The sequence below is a fragment of the Mustela nivalis genome, assembly GCF_964662115.1.
Source record: "Mustela nivalis genome assembly, chromosome: 18".
Classification (NCBI taxonomy): domain Eukaryota; kingdom Metazoa; phylum Chordata; class Mammalia; order Carnivora; family Mustelidae; genus Mustela; species Mustela nivalis.
The window spans coordinates 51,423,330-51,438,542 of record NC_139037.1 but is presented as its reverse complement, the minus strand read 5'-3'; the positions used below and the strand labels follow the sequence as shown (position 1 = coordinate 51,438,542).

At 44.6% G+C, this 15,213-nt stretch overlaps 2 protein-coding genes across 29 annotated transcripts in view; one reads left to right on the top strand and one right to left on the bottom strand.

Annotated features, from left to right (window-relative positions):
- LOC309852752 (uncharacterized protein) overlaps positions 1–15,213 on the top strand; it is a 642,676-nt gene that overhangs the window by 482,451 nt on the left and 145,012 nt on the right. The window lies entirely within an intron of this gene.
- Positions 1–15,213, bottom strand: part of LOC309852777 (KRAB domain-containing protein 5-like) — a gene marked incomplete at its 3' end in the record, with an annotated part of 579,551 nt that overhangs the window by 505,586 nt on the left and 58,752 nt on the right. For 9 of the 28 annotated variants that reach the window (XR_014305382.1, XR_014305383.1, XM_082710078.1 and 6 more), the window contains exon 1: positions 864–1,122. The exons of 18 other annotated variants lie outside the window; for them this stretch is intronic. Coding sequence is in view for 5 of the 10 variants with exons in the window: in XM_082710078.1 (XP_082566204.1) it covers positions 864–878 (15 nt within the window). Of the gene's footprint in view, positions 1–863; positions 1,123–15,213 lie in introns of those variants that run through there. One more of the 28 variants, XM_082710068.1, reaches the window with a different exon arrangement.

Genomic DNA, 15,213 nt, shown 5'->3' with positions numbered 1-15,213 from the left:
GCCTCAGGTGAACTCTTCAATCCCACGTGACTTCCTCCACCCAATCATGGACCCGTGTTCGGGGCACCCACCTGACTGGCAGAGACACAGTTAGACAACAAGTCTCCATGTCCCCTAGGAGGCAGTATAAACTTAATTACAGATTCATTTACACTTTAGTGCAAGAGCCAGGGAGAGGGAGAGGCTCTCAAGCTGGTTCCCAGCTGAGCCTGCAGCCAAGGTAAGAGCTCATCCCAGGACCCTGAGATCGTGGCCCGAGGGGAAATCAACAGTCTTGAGGCTTAACTGACTGAGCCCCCAGGTTCCCCTCTAGTGTAATTTAACTAGTGTATTTTACATAAAATATCTACTTCACATTCTAAAGAACAAGTCTCAAGAACTCCCCCATCCCACACTTTTCTCTCAGAGAACATCTAGAGTTAATTCTGGACCCAAATCCATCGAGTTTATTTCTCGATTTCCTAACCCCTGGACTACACAGCACTGAGAAAACCAAGCACACGGGGCCTAAAGGAGAAAGGTTTTCCCTCACTGACCCCCCGGACCAGACCTCAGCAGCAGCAGGAATCTCAGACTCAAGGCTTCCCCTGTGCGTCTGTCACTCAGAAACTATTTTTAGTACTTTCAAGACTTGAACTCCCACTGACAGCTGCTGCTGTCCTATTGTAAGGCAGAAGGCTCTGGGATACAGAGAAGGGTTCTGAGGACCTGGCCTTGAGGATCATTTCTGGAAAGACCTTCAAATCAGGTGAAAACAGAAAGGAGAAACATCAAAACTACAGGAACCAACATTTGCAATTTCTAAAAGTGAGGAATTTCAGGAGGAAAACACGACATGGCCTCTCCTAAGACACCAGGCTTACCTGAGAACTGGCCATTTCTCCTTTCCCTTTGTCCTCTGGATTTTTTTCCACAAGGTATCTGTGGAGAAATCACAGCAGTATCGGGGGAAAGTGCTCTTAAGGCCACCAACAGAGCCTGTGCATCTGGAAACTGTTCTAGGACCGGACTGGATCCTGGCCGAGGAACTGTGCAGCCCTGGGAGACCTTGTGGATCAGAGATTATTTAACACCAGCGGGCTCAGAGGAGTGTGATCCTTCTCCCAGGGTCCGAGCCTGGGACACAGACAAAGAGGGGAGTTAAAGCACTTTTACTTCTGCATCTGTGCCATTCTTGTGGTCACAGCCGTCAGGACAGGGGGGAAAACCTGAACTTGGATTCACCACTGGATGGGTCAGCCTCCTGAGAACACGGATTTCTCTTATCAAAACTGCTTCCCTGGAGGCAGAACACTAAAATGCAGAAAAGGCCCAAATTCCTAGTGCTTTTTGTCAGGAGCTATTCAAACGCACTCCTACCATGAGACTAATCTTTGGCTTTTCCTTCTCAGCTTTCAGGGGCTTCGCCTCCTTGGGATTGCCCACAAATTCAGCTTCAGCAAAGGAACTGGGTGCTGCATGGGCCTGACCTTCCCAGACTAAAGCAGCAGAGACCTGGTTACCTCCCCATGGACCAAAGCCTGCTCTCCACTCTCAGAAAAAAAATTAAAAATATAAGGAAATAATCCCACATCCTGGCCTCACTGAGGACTCCTGCAGCCCTTAAGTAACACTACACTGTTGTTTCCACCAAATGGATGGGTAGAATGTGAGGGGGAGGGGCAGCGGGTAAGATCCTTCTTGAAACTGCACAGGTGATTGAGTTTTCGTGTCTGAGAGACCACCAAGAACACTGATGCAATTGCACGAGGATTTATTTGACATGCTTAAGCTTGGGCCCAAGTATACCCGACACAGCCAAGTAGGGACTTGGACCCTGAACCAGTTTACAGTCAGAGATTTTTTTTTTTTTAAGTTTTATTTATCGATGTTCATATGTTAAAGAGAAATTACGAGGTCCTGAAGGTGTGGCTAGTGTCAAGCTAAGGCTGCTTTTTGCATCCAACAAAATATTACCCTTGAGGCAGTTGTGAGTTCCCTGAGGAATGCCTTTCTCAGGTATTTATCAACAGACTGGAAGTTGAAGGAAATTTAATTTTATCCACACCACTTTTGACTTTGTTCTCCTCCTCAGAAACTACAAGCAAGGCGGGGCGCCTGGGTGGCTCAGTGGGCTAAGCCTCTGCCTTGGCTCAGGTCATGATCTAAGGGTCCTGGGATCGAGTCCCGCATCGGGCTCTCTGCTCAGCAGGGAGCCTGCTTCCTCCTCTCTCTGCCTGCCTCTCTGCCTACTTGTGATCTCTGTCTGTCAAATAAATAAATAAAATCTTTAAAAAAGAGAGAGAAAGAAAGAAACTACAAGCAAGGGGGACCCAGACTGTTCAGTTGGTTAAGGGTCTGCCTTCAGCTCAGGTCATGATCCCAGACTCCTGGGATGGAGCCCTGAGTTGGGCTCCCCACTCACTGGGGAATCTGTTTCTCCCTCTTTTCCTTTCCTCACTCATGTGCTCCCTCTGTCTCTTAGCTGAGAAAATGTGTAAAGGAAAGAAAGAAAGAAGGAAGGAAACTAAGAAAGAAAGAAATGACAAGCAAGAGAAAGGCAGAAGAAAGAAATTGACACCAGAAATGCGGTAGTTCCTGCATATTCCTCAGTATCCTATGTTCCTTACAAGTGATAGGAGGGAAAATAGGAACATGACGGGGGAGGATCTGGCAGACAGCACCAAGCCAATAAAAGAAGTTCACATCAGCTCAATGGAAACAAATGTTATAAATGCCTAATGCAAATCAAAGTGTGGAGGCCGAGAAAATTAAGGCCATCCCACCTCAAATTTAGCTGATGTGGGAAACAGGGGCAGAAGAAAATCATTAAAATTCCTTACTTATTGACAAGCCCTTGAAACAGACCAAGTGGCTTTCCCCTGGGGACTTAACTGCCCTCACCTTGAGATTTTGCTAAGGACAATCCTAGCCTGACCAACATCCTACCCTAACAGGTCCCACCAGGATTCTATAAGTCTACTTTAACAATTCCTTTATCTCTAAACCTCCAAGATAGGGTCAAGAATCATTCCCAAGTATATGGCCCACTGATATACATCTAAAGTGTCTCACGAAAATATTTTTATTATTGGTAATAAATAACCTTTCTCCCAACAATAGCTAGCCCCTCAAGGTCCTGGAGACCTTACTTCCAAAAATCCTTGGAGACTTACATCATCCATAACCCCCTTTGTCCTCACCCACCACCGAGTCCACCCTACTCTGCCTTTAAAAACTCTGACTGTAATTTGGTTCAGGGTTCAAGTCCCTACTCCGTTGTTATGGGTATACTTGGGCCCAAGCTTAAGCCTGTCAAATAAACCCTCGTGTGATTGCATTCATGCTTGGCTCATTGGCGGTCTCTCAGGTGCAAAAACTCAGGCATAACAAAAGGACACATCATCACTGGCATTTCCAATGGACTGAAAATAGGATTTCAGAATATAACTCTAATTTTGGAAATACAGTAGATACACATAAACAATTCAATCACTATATGATCTGTAGAGGCTGCTTTTAGGCAAGGAGGATTGAGCAAAGGAGTGGAGGGAGAGCCCCAGTGTCCCCTTGGCTGAGTCCAGACAGGCCTAGCAGGGGACCCACCACAAAATTCCCAAGACGACGAGGTACAGTGAGCAGAAAGGAGCAAGTTCCAGGTTCTCCAGAACTCCTCATCTTCCTTCCCCCAATAAGAAACCCCCACACACCGCACATTGCAGAAAAGCTCTCCTGTGTCCTCCTGCCTGCTGATCTCTTAGATATTCAGGAAACTTCCACCACCTTTGTCCTGCCTCAGGGAATTCCAGCAGCGCTGCTGGATGGGCTTCCAGCCAATTATGGACCCATGTCTGGGACCCCAAGTGACTGGCAGAGACACTACACTGAGACAGCACAGCATCCCTGTGCTAGTAATAGCTAGTTTACACCTTTCTTTTCTTTGAATTTTTAAGATTTATTTTTATTTTCATCTTCTTTTAAGATTGGCTCAGTGGTGAGACGCCTGGGTGGCTCAGTTGGTTAAGCAGCTGCCTTCGGCTCAGGTCATGATTCCAGCATCCTGAAATCGAGTCCCACATCGGGCTCCTTGCTCCGCAGGGAGCCTGCTTCTCCCTCTGACTCTGCCTTCCACTCTGTCTGCTTGTGCTCGCTCTCGCTCTCTCTTTGACAAATAAATAAATAAAATCTTAAAAAAAAAAAAAAAAAAGATTGGCTCAGTGGGTTAAGCCACTGCCTTCGGCTCAGGTCATGATCTCAGGGTCCTGGGATCGAGTCCCGCATCAGGCTCTCTGCTCGGCGGGGAGCCTGCTTCCCTCTCTCTCTCTCTCTGCCTGCCTCTCCATCTACTTGTGATTTCTCTTTGTCAAATAAATAAATAAAATCTTAAAAAAAAAAAAAGATTCTATTTATAGGGGCACCTGGGTGGCTCAGTCAGTGGGCATCAGACTTCTGCTCAGGCCAAGACACAAGGTCCTGGGACCACCTCCTACATGGCGGGGGGGTGGGGTGGAGGAGTATGATGTGGGGGTGAGGTGGGTGGGGGTGTGTCTTTGCTCAGCGGGTAGCCTTCTCTCTCTGACCATAGCACACCCTACTCGTGCTCTCACTGTTCTTCTTATAAAAAAAGAAAATCATTTTTTTTTAAGATTTCATTCATTTATTCGACGGAGAGACATCACAAGTAGGCAGAGAGGTAGGCAGAGAGAGAGGAGGAAGCAGGCTCCCCACCAAGGGGAGCCTAATATGGGGCTCGATCCCAGGACCCCGGGATCCTGACCTGAGCTGAAGGCAGAGGCTTTAACCCTCTGAGCCACCCAGGCACCCCAATAAAGAAAATTTTTTACAAAGATTGTATTTATTTCAACAAGAGCCAAGTGAGAGAGCACAAGTAGGGAGAACAGGAGAGGAAGAGGGAGAGGCAGGATCCCTGCCCACCTGGGAGCTAGATGCGGGGCTGGATCTCAGGTCCCCGGATTCACGACCTGAGCTGGAGACAGAAAGCAGACTCTTAACTAATGGAACCACCCTCGGTCCCCAAGCTTGACTTATATTTTAGAGGAGATGGAGACCGGCAGGAGAGGGAGAAAGAGAATGTCAAGCGGACTCCCCTCTGGGCACAGAGCCAGAAGCAGGGATACTAGTCCAGGACATTGAGATCCTGACCTGAGCTCAACCAACGGTCCAAGTTTAGTCAACAAAGACCCCCAGGCACCCTCCTCTAGTGGATTTTAAGTAGAATATCTCCTTCACGTTCTAAAGATGAAGACACACACACATACCCTTTCTTAGAATGAGAAGTTTCCAAGTTTTTCAGGACTCATACCCACTGAGCTTGTATCTGCATTTCCTTACTCCCCAGCTGCACACAGCTGATTGAGAATCTAGATGAACCTGAATCAGAAACAATTTCCCTCCCGGATATCCCAGGACCACACCTCATCAGCCACATGAATCTTGGACTCGACACCTTCCCCTCCAGATCCGCCACCAATGGAATATTGTCACTCCTCGCCGGAGTTTATTTTTTTATTTTTTTTTTAAGATATTGTTTATTGATTTGACAGACAGAGATACAAGCAGGCAGAGAGGCAGGCAGAGAGAGAGGAGGAAGCAGGCTCCCTGCTGAGCAGAGAGCCTAATGTGGGGCTCAATCCCAAGACGCTGAGATCAGGACCTGAGCTGAAGGCAGAGGCTTTAACACACTGAGCAATCCAGACGCCCCCTCGAGTGACTTTAAGTCAAAGTGACAACGGCTGATGCCCTATGGAAGCCAGGTTGGGGACACAGGACAGAAGGACCTGGGACATAGAGAAGCATTCTCTATGCTAAGACCTAATCGTGATTCTGACCAGGTCTTAAAAAAACAGGTGAACACAGAAGCAAGAAGCACCGAAATTTGAGACATCCACATCTGCAGCTTCTAAACGTGACGGTCTGCGGAGAAACAGAGGACACGGCTCCGCGGGGACACCAGGCTCACCTGAGAACCGGCCATTTCTGCCTTCACCTCCACCTCTAGATTTTGTCCTCACAAGGAATCTGTGGGAAATCATACCTGCATCAGGAGGAAATGCCCTGAAATCCAGCAACAGAGTTCCTTCTCCTCACACCAGTAGCCCACACGCAGGCAGAACTCGGAGATGCAGAAAAGGTCCAACTTCCCAGTCCTTTGTGTCTGGAGCAGCTCAGAAACTGATCTCCCACGAGGACACCAATCCCTGAATTTTCCTCACCTGCTTTGCGGGGAGAGAGGGGTCCCTTCCCACCACCACTCACAACTTCAGCATCAGCATCGGAACTGTGGGCTCCATGGACTCGACCTTCCCAGACTCACGGAGCAGAGACCCTGTCACTTCTCCTGGACCAAAGCAGCAAATCCACTCTCAGAAACCCACCGAAAGCCCTCGGGCTCCCCTCTGGCCACACTGAGAATCTCCTGGAGCCCTTAATTAACACAACAGTGTTGGTTTTCACCCAAACCAACTGACAGAATCTGAGGGGGGAGGCCGGCAGAGGAGATCCTTCCTGAAACTCCACAGGTGACCCTGCTGGGAAGGAACTGGGATAGTGACCAGGCCAAGCGGGGAACCAAGGCTGGGGCTGGGAGCAGAGTTCAAGCCCTGCCTTCTCCACCATCAGAGTTTCGGGAGACTGCCTCCTTCTCCCTCTTTCTGCTACACAGAGGAAGACCCCTGACAGACCGAACTTTCCCATATAAAAGCAAATGTCTCTTGCAAAATAAAGACTTTCAGAACTTTTCCTTTATCTACCTTTGATTCAAAATAAGCGTTCAAAAATAATGCTCAGGCCAAGAGACATTTTCCCTTCAGTAAGAAGGGAGACATATTCCCCTTCAGTCTGCAAGTGTTTCTGTTCTGCCACACCGTTCTGACCTGCCACACTGTTTCCCACACTGAATATTCTTTTTACCCTCCCATCGAGGATATATGAGAATTCTAATTCTCAGCATTCTCAGGAAAATTGGTTGTTACCCTTTTTTTATTTTTTTTTTTAAGCCATTCCAGAAAACACTGAGTGGTTTCTCAGTGTAAAGTATGAAGTCCTCTTACAATAGCTGTCTTGGTGACTGAAATGAAAACCACTTGGAAGGCATCAAGTTGAACAAAGAAAAAAAGTAATTAATGCTTCAGTGAGACTCCCATTTCCAACAAGTAACCTTTCTCAACTCCACAAACCTCCTCAACTCACTTCTCCTCAACTCACTTCTCAGCCCTTTCTTTCAGGAACCTGGTTCCACCCTGAGAACATGATGAACAGGCAGCACAGACACAATTCCTCTGGAAATCAGCCATTATCCAGCATTTCCCAACAAACCCTTGGCCCCTTTCTCCCAGTGGGCTGCAGGTTTCATGGCCCCGACCTTCTGAAGCCTCCTGGGCTGGCAAAGCAATGAAGCTACCTCTGCCCTTGATCCCCGGCTCTGTCTGAACGTTCTATTCTGGGGCTGAGATGTGGAGGTTCAGTCCACACAACAGAATGAATGTGAGGAGAGGAAAATTTGTTTATCCTGCACTGTTCTCATGACCGAAGGCAGTGGCTGTAACCCACTGAGCCACCCAGGCACCCCTAGGCAATCTTTCTGATACCAACAGCTGTGGTGCCTGGGAGGCTCAGAGGGTTGGGCTTCTGCCTTTGGTTCATGATCTCAGGGTCCTGGGATCAAGCACCATGTCAGGCTCTCTGCTCAACAGTGAGCTTGCCTTCCCTTCTCACTCAGCCTACTAGTGATATCTCCCTTTGTCAAATATATAGACAAAATCTCTAATAAATAAATAAATAAATAAATGAATAAATATTTATTTATTTATTTGACAGACAGAGACCACAAGAAGGCAGAGAGGCAGGAAGAGAGAGAGGGGAAAGCAAGCTCCCTGCTGAGCAGAGCCCAAAGCGTGCTTGATCCCAGGACCCTGGGACCATGACCTGAGCCAAAGGCAGAGGCTTTAACCCACTGAGCCACCCAGGCACCCCATCTAAGAAATATATTTCACTTGAGAGAATGAGAGAGAGAGAGACACTTGTGGTGCTGGGTGGTGATGGGCAGAGGAGAGAGAGAAATCAACTCACCACTGGGCAGGGAGCCCAATGCAGGGCTCATGACCTGAGCCTAAAGCAGACACTTAATGACTGAGCCACCCAGACATCCGAACTACATTCGGATTCTACTACTACATTCATGATGGCACTGAAGAAAGGGAGCAAGGTCCGGCACAGCAGTGAAGCAGTTTCCCTGAAGGATCTCCCAACCACACTAGATCTGACCTTGACTGGGGTTACCTACCTGGGAAATGAGGGAGCAACCACAGCACATGCCCAGCTGATCCAGCCTATTCCACTGTCCAGAAGGCTTCTTCATCTCAAACATCTATTCTACCACGTGACTTTTTTTTTTTTAAGAATATTTTATTTATTTGTTAGGGATAGAGGGAGAGAGGGCAAGCGAGCACAGTCAGACAGAGAGGCAGACAGAGGCAGAGGGAGATGCAGGCTCCCTGCCAAGCAAGGAGCCCGATGTGGGACATGATCCCAGGACGCTGGGATCATGACCTGAGCCAAAGGCAGCTTCTTAACCAACTGAGCCACCCAGGCGTCCCTACCACGTGACATCTTAAAGCTGCCAACATGACGGCATCATCAAACACCCTCCTCCATACCTTGTCAGGGATCTAGGCAGGGATAGTATAGTCATCACTGATACCCAACAACATTATTCCTCAGGAAGACACAGCGGGTCAATCATATCATCAGGAAAAAGCAGACCTACCCTACTCCTTAAAAACCCACATTAGCCATCAGAATCTTCTCCCCATGACATGTGTTCATCAGATGACATCAGCAAGAGCTGCCTGTGTCTTGCAGTGACTAAAGGGAGCCACCTCCAGGTCCCTCCCCACACGGGAAAGAGTTCCTCACATTTAGTTTTAATAGGTCTTGTCTTTCTCTTGAAGAATGGTAACTTCTTCATATTAAAATAAGATTCAATTCACACAACCCCATGCTTTATGTCTTAATACCCATCGGCTTTCCATCTGTCTAATCTCAATTAAGCATCTTCTGAAGACACTCTCTCTACAACACAGGCAAAAAAGAGAATGGCTGTGGTTCCTATGTAGCAAAGAAAAAAAATATGAGGGTGAATACAACTGGAGATCTGGAGATAAGTAGGTCATAAAACAAGTAGAAGTTATTTTTCTACATCTAGGAAGTCACTTGGGAAGCTCAGCACAGTTGTCCTACCCTACATGCTAAGTCCTCATCTTAAATATTTTTTTGTCTCTTCCCTAGGCTACTACATCACTCTAGTTGGGAAATATTTCTCTTTCTTATGGGGTATCTATGACATACATAGGATGGCCATATGTGCATGTGTACCTCACGGACACATGAAAACCACCCTCAATGCAGTATGTGGGGCACACACTTTCATTTGGGGCCATGGGACAATACTATAGAGTCCCAAGTCTATGTCCAGAATATGCCATTCTGACTAAAACAGATTTAGGGAAGCTCTGGTGGAGGGGGAGTCTTCTCTATGGGACATGGGAAGGAAGGCATTGGAAAAAAGGAGTGATGGCGGCTCACTAGGACAGAGTACAGATATCGTATAAGACGTTCCATTAACTTGTCACCCTACAGCATGCTGACTGGGGAATGCACTAATGGAAGGAGCTCCTGTCAGTACAAGGCCCCGACAACACTACTGGCTAGACAAAACCAATGCCAAATAGCAGTATCATGGAGTACATGAGCTAAAACTCCAACAATACCTCTATGTCACAAAGCTTGGTAATACACATACAGTAATATCATCCTATTCACAAAGAGGAGAAAATCATAGCATAGACTGGGGAAATATAATCACATACCCCTTAAACCTTCAGAGCACTGGGAAAATGGTGTCCTAGGTATATTGTTTTACTCCAGTACCAAACAGGTGATGGATTCCATCAGCTCCAACAACCCGCAATGAAATAAATGAACACTACACGTAGAATAACACATCATTCATGACATACCCATATCCGTATGTTAAAAAACAGTGTTTTATTGGGGGACCTCGGTGGCTTAGTGGGCTAAAGCTTCTGCCTTTGGCTGATGATCCCAGGGTCTTGAGATCCAGCCCCCCATTGAGCTCTCTGTTCCACTGCTGCCTCCTCTCTCACTCTGCCGAGCTCTCTGCCTACTTGTGATCACTTTCTGTCAACAATACAAATAAAATATTTTAAAGAAAAAACACCAGTTTTATTAATGAAAATACATTAATATCATACATACACTGAGTAATGCGTATCAAATCCACTCTATTGTCTCCATTTGAAATACAGAACACACATGTGCAAAAGTGTTCAAGTGTTGCCATAAGGATGTGGGAGTACCTATTTCCAAAAATTTCAGGATTGAGGTACATTGCTCAGAAATGTGAATGTTCAATTGTATGGCATTGTAGGGAAGAGTTAGCTACCCTCCTGCAGTCCAACAATACCTGTCAGCATTTTCTCATTTAACCACATCAAGTCATACTCTCTAACAACTGCACTTAGGAAGATACATTCAGAGTTCACTGCATGGCTACCTCTTTTTCCTTAAAGAACAATAAGGAAAACCTCCTACATCTACTATTGAAGAAGTTCCTTAGTTTCAATACATGCAGAAGTGTGTGCTCTGAACACCTATCCCATGAATCTTACATCAGTGTTATAACCGTAAGCACCATCTCCACTGAGCTGTACTTCATATGTTGTAAATCATACAGTCCTCTTCCATGGAAAATTAGGTACAAATGAGTCCCACTTAATGGAGCAGGACATCTAATATCTTTGACGTAGTAACAATCAGCCCTGTGTTCTTACACCTCCACGAGGAACAGAGGAATTTTCTGGAGTGATTTCAGAGGAAACACATTAATGCTGTTAGTCACAAATCTCAAATAAGGTTAATGTAAACATTTAAAAAGACTGAAATCCTTATATATATGAAAAAGTCCATCCCCTAAATCTGTTCAACAGACTACCATATACATTTTCTAAGTGTTCAAGTTTGATTTCTCCTTATAATCACTATTTTCATGCAGAGTAATGTCTGAGTAGGGTGAATAATGTATTCCATTGGCTTGATTTCTGTAACATTCATGGCATCTGATGTTCAATTCAATAGTTTTCTAAACATTGCTGACTTTCGATTGACTTTCCTTAATGCACTCTCTGGTGTGTGCTCCAATGTATACTAAAATGAAAATCTTTCCACATTCACGATGTTCCAAGGGTTTGAATCTACTATGCATTTTGAGATACTGAGTAAGCACTGAATTCCAGTTACAGGCTTGGCCATATTCTTTACATTTCATACTTTCACTCCTGTATGAAAACAACAATGTGAAGAAAGTTGGGAGTACCACTGAGAGGTCAGACACATTCTTAGCATTTGTACACTTACTCTCCTATTTAAAATCTCTCATACGGAGTAAGGAGGGAGCAGTCCTTAGGCACTCTCTCACATTCATTACATCCATAACTTTCTCTGCAGTATAATTCCGTGATGTGCAGGAAGCATTGTGTTCCTGCAAGTCGTTTGGCCACATTTTTCATCTGTTGTCTTTCCAATATGAATTATCAGTTTAGAAGGCATGCGTGCTGGACAAAGGCATGCCACACTGGTTGCATTTTTGAGGTTACTGTCAAATATGAATTCTCTCATAGGCATGAATCAGTGAACACTCTTTAACCAATTTTTCTCACACTCTTTTTTTCTTTCCTTCTTAAAGATTTTATTTATTTATTTGGCAGAGAGATAGAGAGAGAGCACAAGTAGAGAGGAGGGTCAGGCAGGGGGAGAGGCATGTGTATGTTCAATTGTATGGCATTGTAGGGAAGAGTTAGCAGGGAGCTCGAAGCAGAGCTCAATCTTGGGACCCTGTGATCATGACCTAAGCTGCAAAACCGCCTGAGATACCCAGGTGCCCCACTGAAACATCCTGAACACTGGTAAACCATCTATCCCATATGGATATTATGATGTTTAGTGAGGACCGAGTGCCTGTAAAGGCCTCACATTTTTTTTTAAAGGATTTTATTTATTTGACAGAGAGAGAGACAGAGAGATCACAAGTAGGAGGAGAGGCAGGCAGAGAGAGAGGAGGAAGCAGGCTCCCTGCTGAGCAGAGAGCCTGATGTGGGGCTCGATCCCAGAACCCTGAGATCATGACCAGAGCCGAAGGCAGAGGCTTAACCAACTGAGCCACTGAGGTGCCCTGCCTAACAACATTCTTGACGTTGGTAAGGTTTCTTTCCAGTATGAATTCTGTGATGTTGAGTAAGGTTTGAGCTGTGTATAAAGGCCTTGCTACATTCTTGACATTGGTAAGGTTTCTCTCCAGTATGAATTCTGTAATGTTTAGCAAAGACTGAGCTGTGGTTAAAGGCTTTGCCACATTCCTGACATTGGTAAGGTTTCTCTCCAGTATGAGTTCTGTGATGTTGAGTAAGGGCTGACCTGTCACAAAAGGCCTTGCCACATTCTTCACATTGGTAAGGTTTCTCTCCACTATGAATTTTGTGGTGCCGAGACCAACTTGACTTCCAGGTAAAGGCCTTGCCACATTCTTGACATCGGTAAGGTTTCTCTCCAGTATGAGTTCTGTGATGTTGAGTAAGGGTTGACCTGTCACAAAAGGCTTTTCCACATTCTTGACATTGGTAAGGTTTCTCTCCACTATGAATTATGCGATGTTGAATAAGGGCTAGGTGCTTGTTAAAGCTCTTGCCACATTCATGACATTGGTAAGGTTTCTTGCTATTATGAATTCTGTGATGTCTATTAAGACCTGAGTAATTATTAAAAGTCTTGCCACATTCTTGACATTTATAGGGTTTCTCTCCAGAATAGATCTGCGAATGTTCATTTTTGATAAACAGTCATTAAAGGTTTGACCACCCTCTTCACATTTGTATATTTTTTCTCCAGTATGAATTTGCTGATGTTGTGATTGTGTTGAGTGGCAGTCAAAGCATTTACCACATTCCTTAAAAATGTAAGTTTCCTTTCCCCAAGGGATTATCTCATTGATGTTTAGGCTTGATGACTGACTAAACATGGTCCCCAGTTTATTAGAACTGAATGCATTTTTTCCCTCGTGAATTCTCTGATGATCACCAACACTAGAGGACTGGTTATGAGCTTTCCCACATTTATTATATTTATGAGGACTGTCTCCCAAGTGGTGACCATTATGGACACTGAGGTTACAGCTTGGATGAAAGCCTTCCCCACATTTATCACATTCATAATGGTTCCCTGTAAACCAAGCCTTGACACATCGATGAACACTGGAGCCCTGGTTCAATGTTTTCTTAGATGCAGTGCATTGAATAATTCTGTCTCCAGTGAAAAGCCTATGGTCATTCTGGAGGGTTGACTCCTCAGTGAAGCGCCTCTCATATGGATCCCACTGAGCACTTTGTTGTTCATTTCTAAATCTCTGATTTAAGGTCAGGCCAGTCCTATTTTTCAAATGGCTCAAATCATTATCTTCAGCATAGACTAGGTTACCTTCCAGATATGCCAAATGGTCTGTCCACGAATAGCTATGTTTGAATATCTGACTGGACCTTTTGCTGACAGAAACACACTACTCTGCAGAAACAGTTGACTTAAAAAAGGAGGTTTTCCACAGCGGTTTATATACTTTACCAGTTGGGGCAGTGACATTCTCATTAAGGGCAATTGCCTTGGTTTGGGTGTATCACCCAGGATTTCGTTGATGCCCTTCACTCTCCCCATCACTGTCCAGTCTCTGTGTAAGTATAAAATCTCAACAGCACTATGTTTGTATCTGGGCATTGATCCATTCTGGATAAAACCTTCTATGCTCTGCTTTAACAGGAAACTCTGGGTGTCATGTGAAGATACAGCTGAAAGATACCAAATAAAAGTAAAACCATTGCATTTACTACAATCAGAAGAATATACTGAAGACTACTAATGCAGAAACATCAAGTGAAACAGACAATATCTGTTTCAAACAGACAATGTCTGTTTCAAAGATGGCTGACAAGGAGTCATCAGGACCTCATTTCTCCATAGATACATAACATGGCACACAACGTATTGACCATATATCCTAATAGAGAATTCTGTGATATGGTCATGGTGTAGCAGAAATCACTTTCATGTATCTCTAACAATTAGAAAAAGGATAATATAAACTCAAAATTAGCAGAAGAACGGAGGATATGAAAACAGATAACTGAACTGAATCAAATGGAGTAAAAATAGGAATATATCAAGCACAGGAAGAGTTGTTTGGCAGAAAAGATCAACACTGGCAGCTGATTAACTCAATGAAGAATAACAGAAAAAAAGACTGACTACAATGATAAGTGAAGAAGTGAAAGCAGACACACTATAACTGACTGTAGGAATAAAAGTAATTATAAGAGGCAACAATGGATAATCAGTGCCCACAAATTCATACTAAAAGACAAGTACAAATTTCAGAAAAGGTATAACAAATTTAGACTGGATCACTCAGGAAAATAGAAAACATTTCAACGGATCTACAACTGGGAACCCAAATGAAAGAGGAATAGATGAAAATAATCCAAGAAACAAAAATTGTGTCCCAGATGAGTTCACTGGATATTCAAACAGACACTGAAGGAGAAAGGACTGCAAATCTCCTCAAACATTTCCAAGGCATGAATATCAGAGAAACTAGCAGAACACTCTCTCTGTGGCACCAGCATTCTCAGCCCATGCAAGCCAGCCAAAGACACTACAAATAATGAAGTTTGCAAAACTCTACCTGTGAGCAAATTTACTCAAAGTGCCCAATAAAAGAGAGTAAACTGAATCAAACACACATTTTCCCTTTTTACAAGATGATCCAGTGGGAAATGGACCTGGAATTAAGGGCTCTCTGACATACATAAAACCATAAATTCGAGACTCCACATTAACAGAACGAAGGGAAAAAATGACATGATCACGTTAAGGGAGACAGAATACAAATATGGGCATACTGGACAACGTGTCATGTTAAAAGCACTCAAAGTAGAGAGAGAAGGAAACCCCAACCTAATGAATGCCACAGATGTATGAAAAAATGAAACCTATTCAGTAGGAACCGTCTGCAACATTCTCCTCTATCATCAGTAGGTAATGAAGTGACCCCACCACTGCCTTTGAGTAGAGTACTAAACATTCTAGTCAGAACCA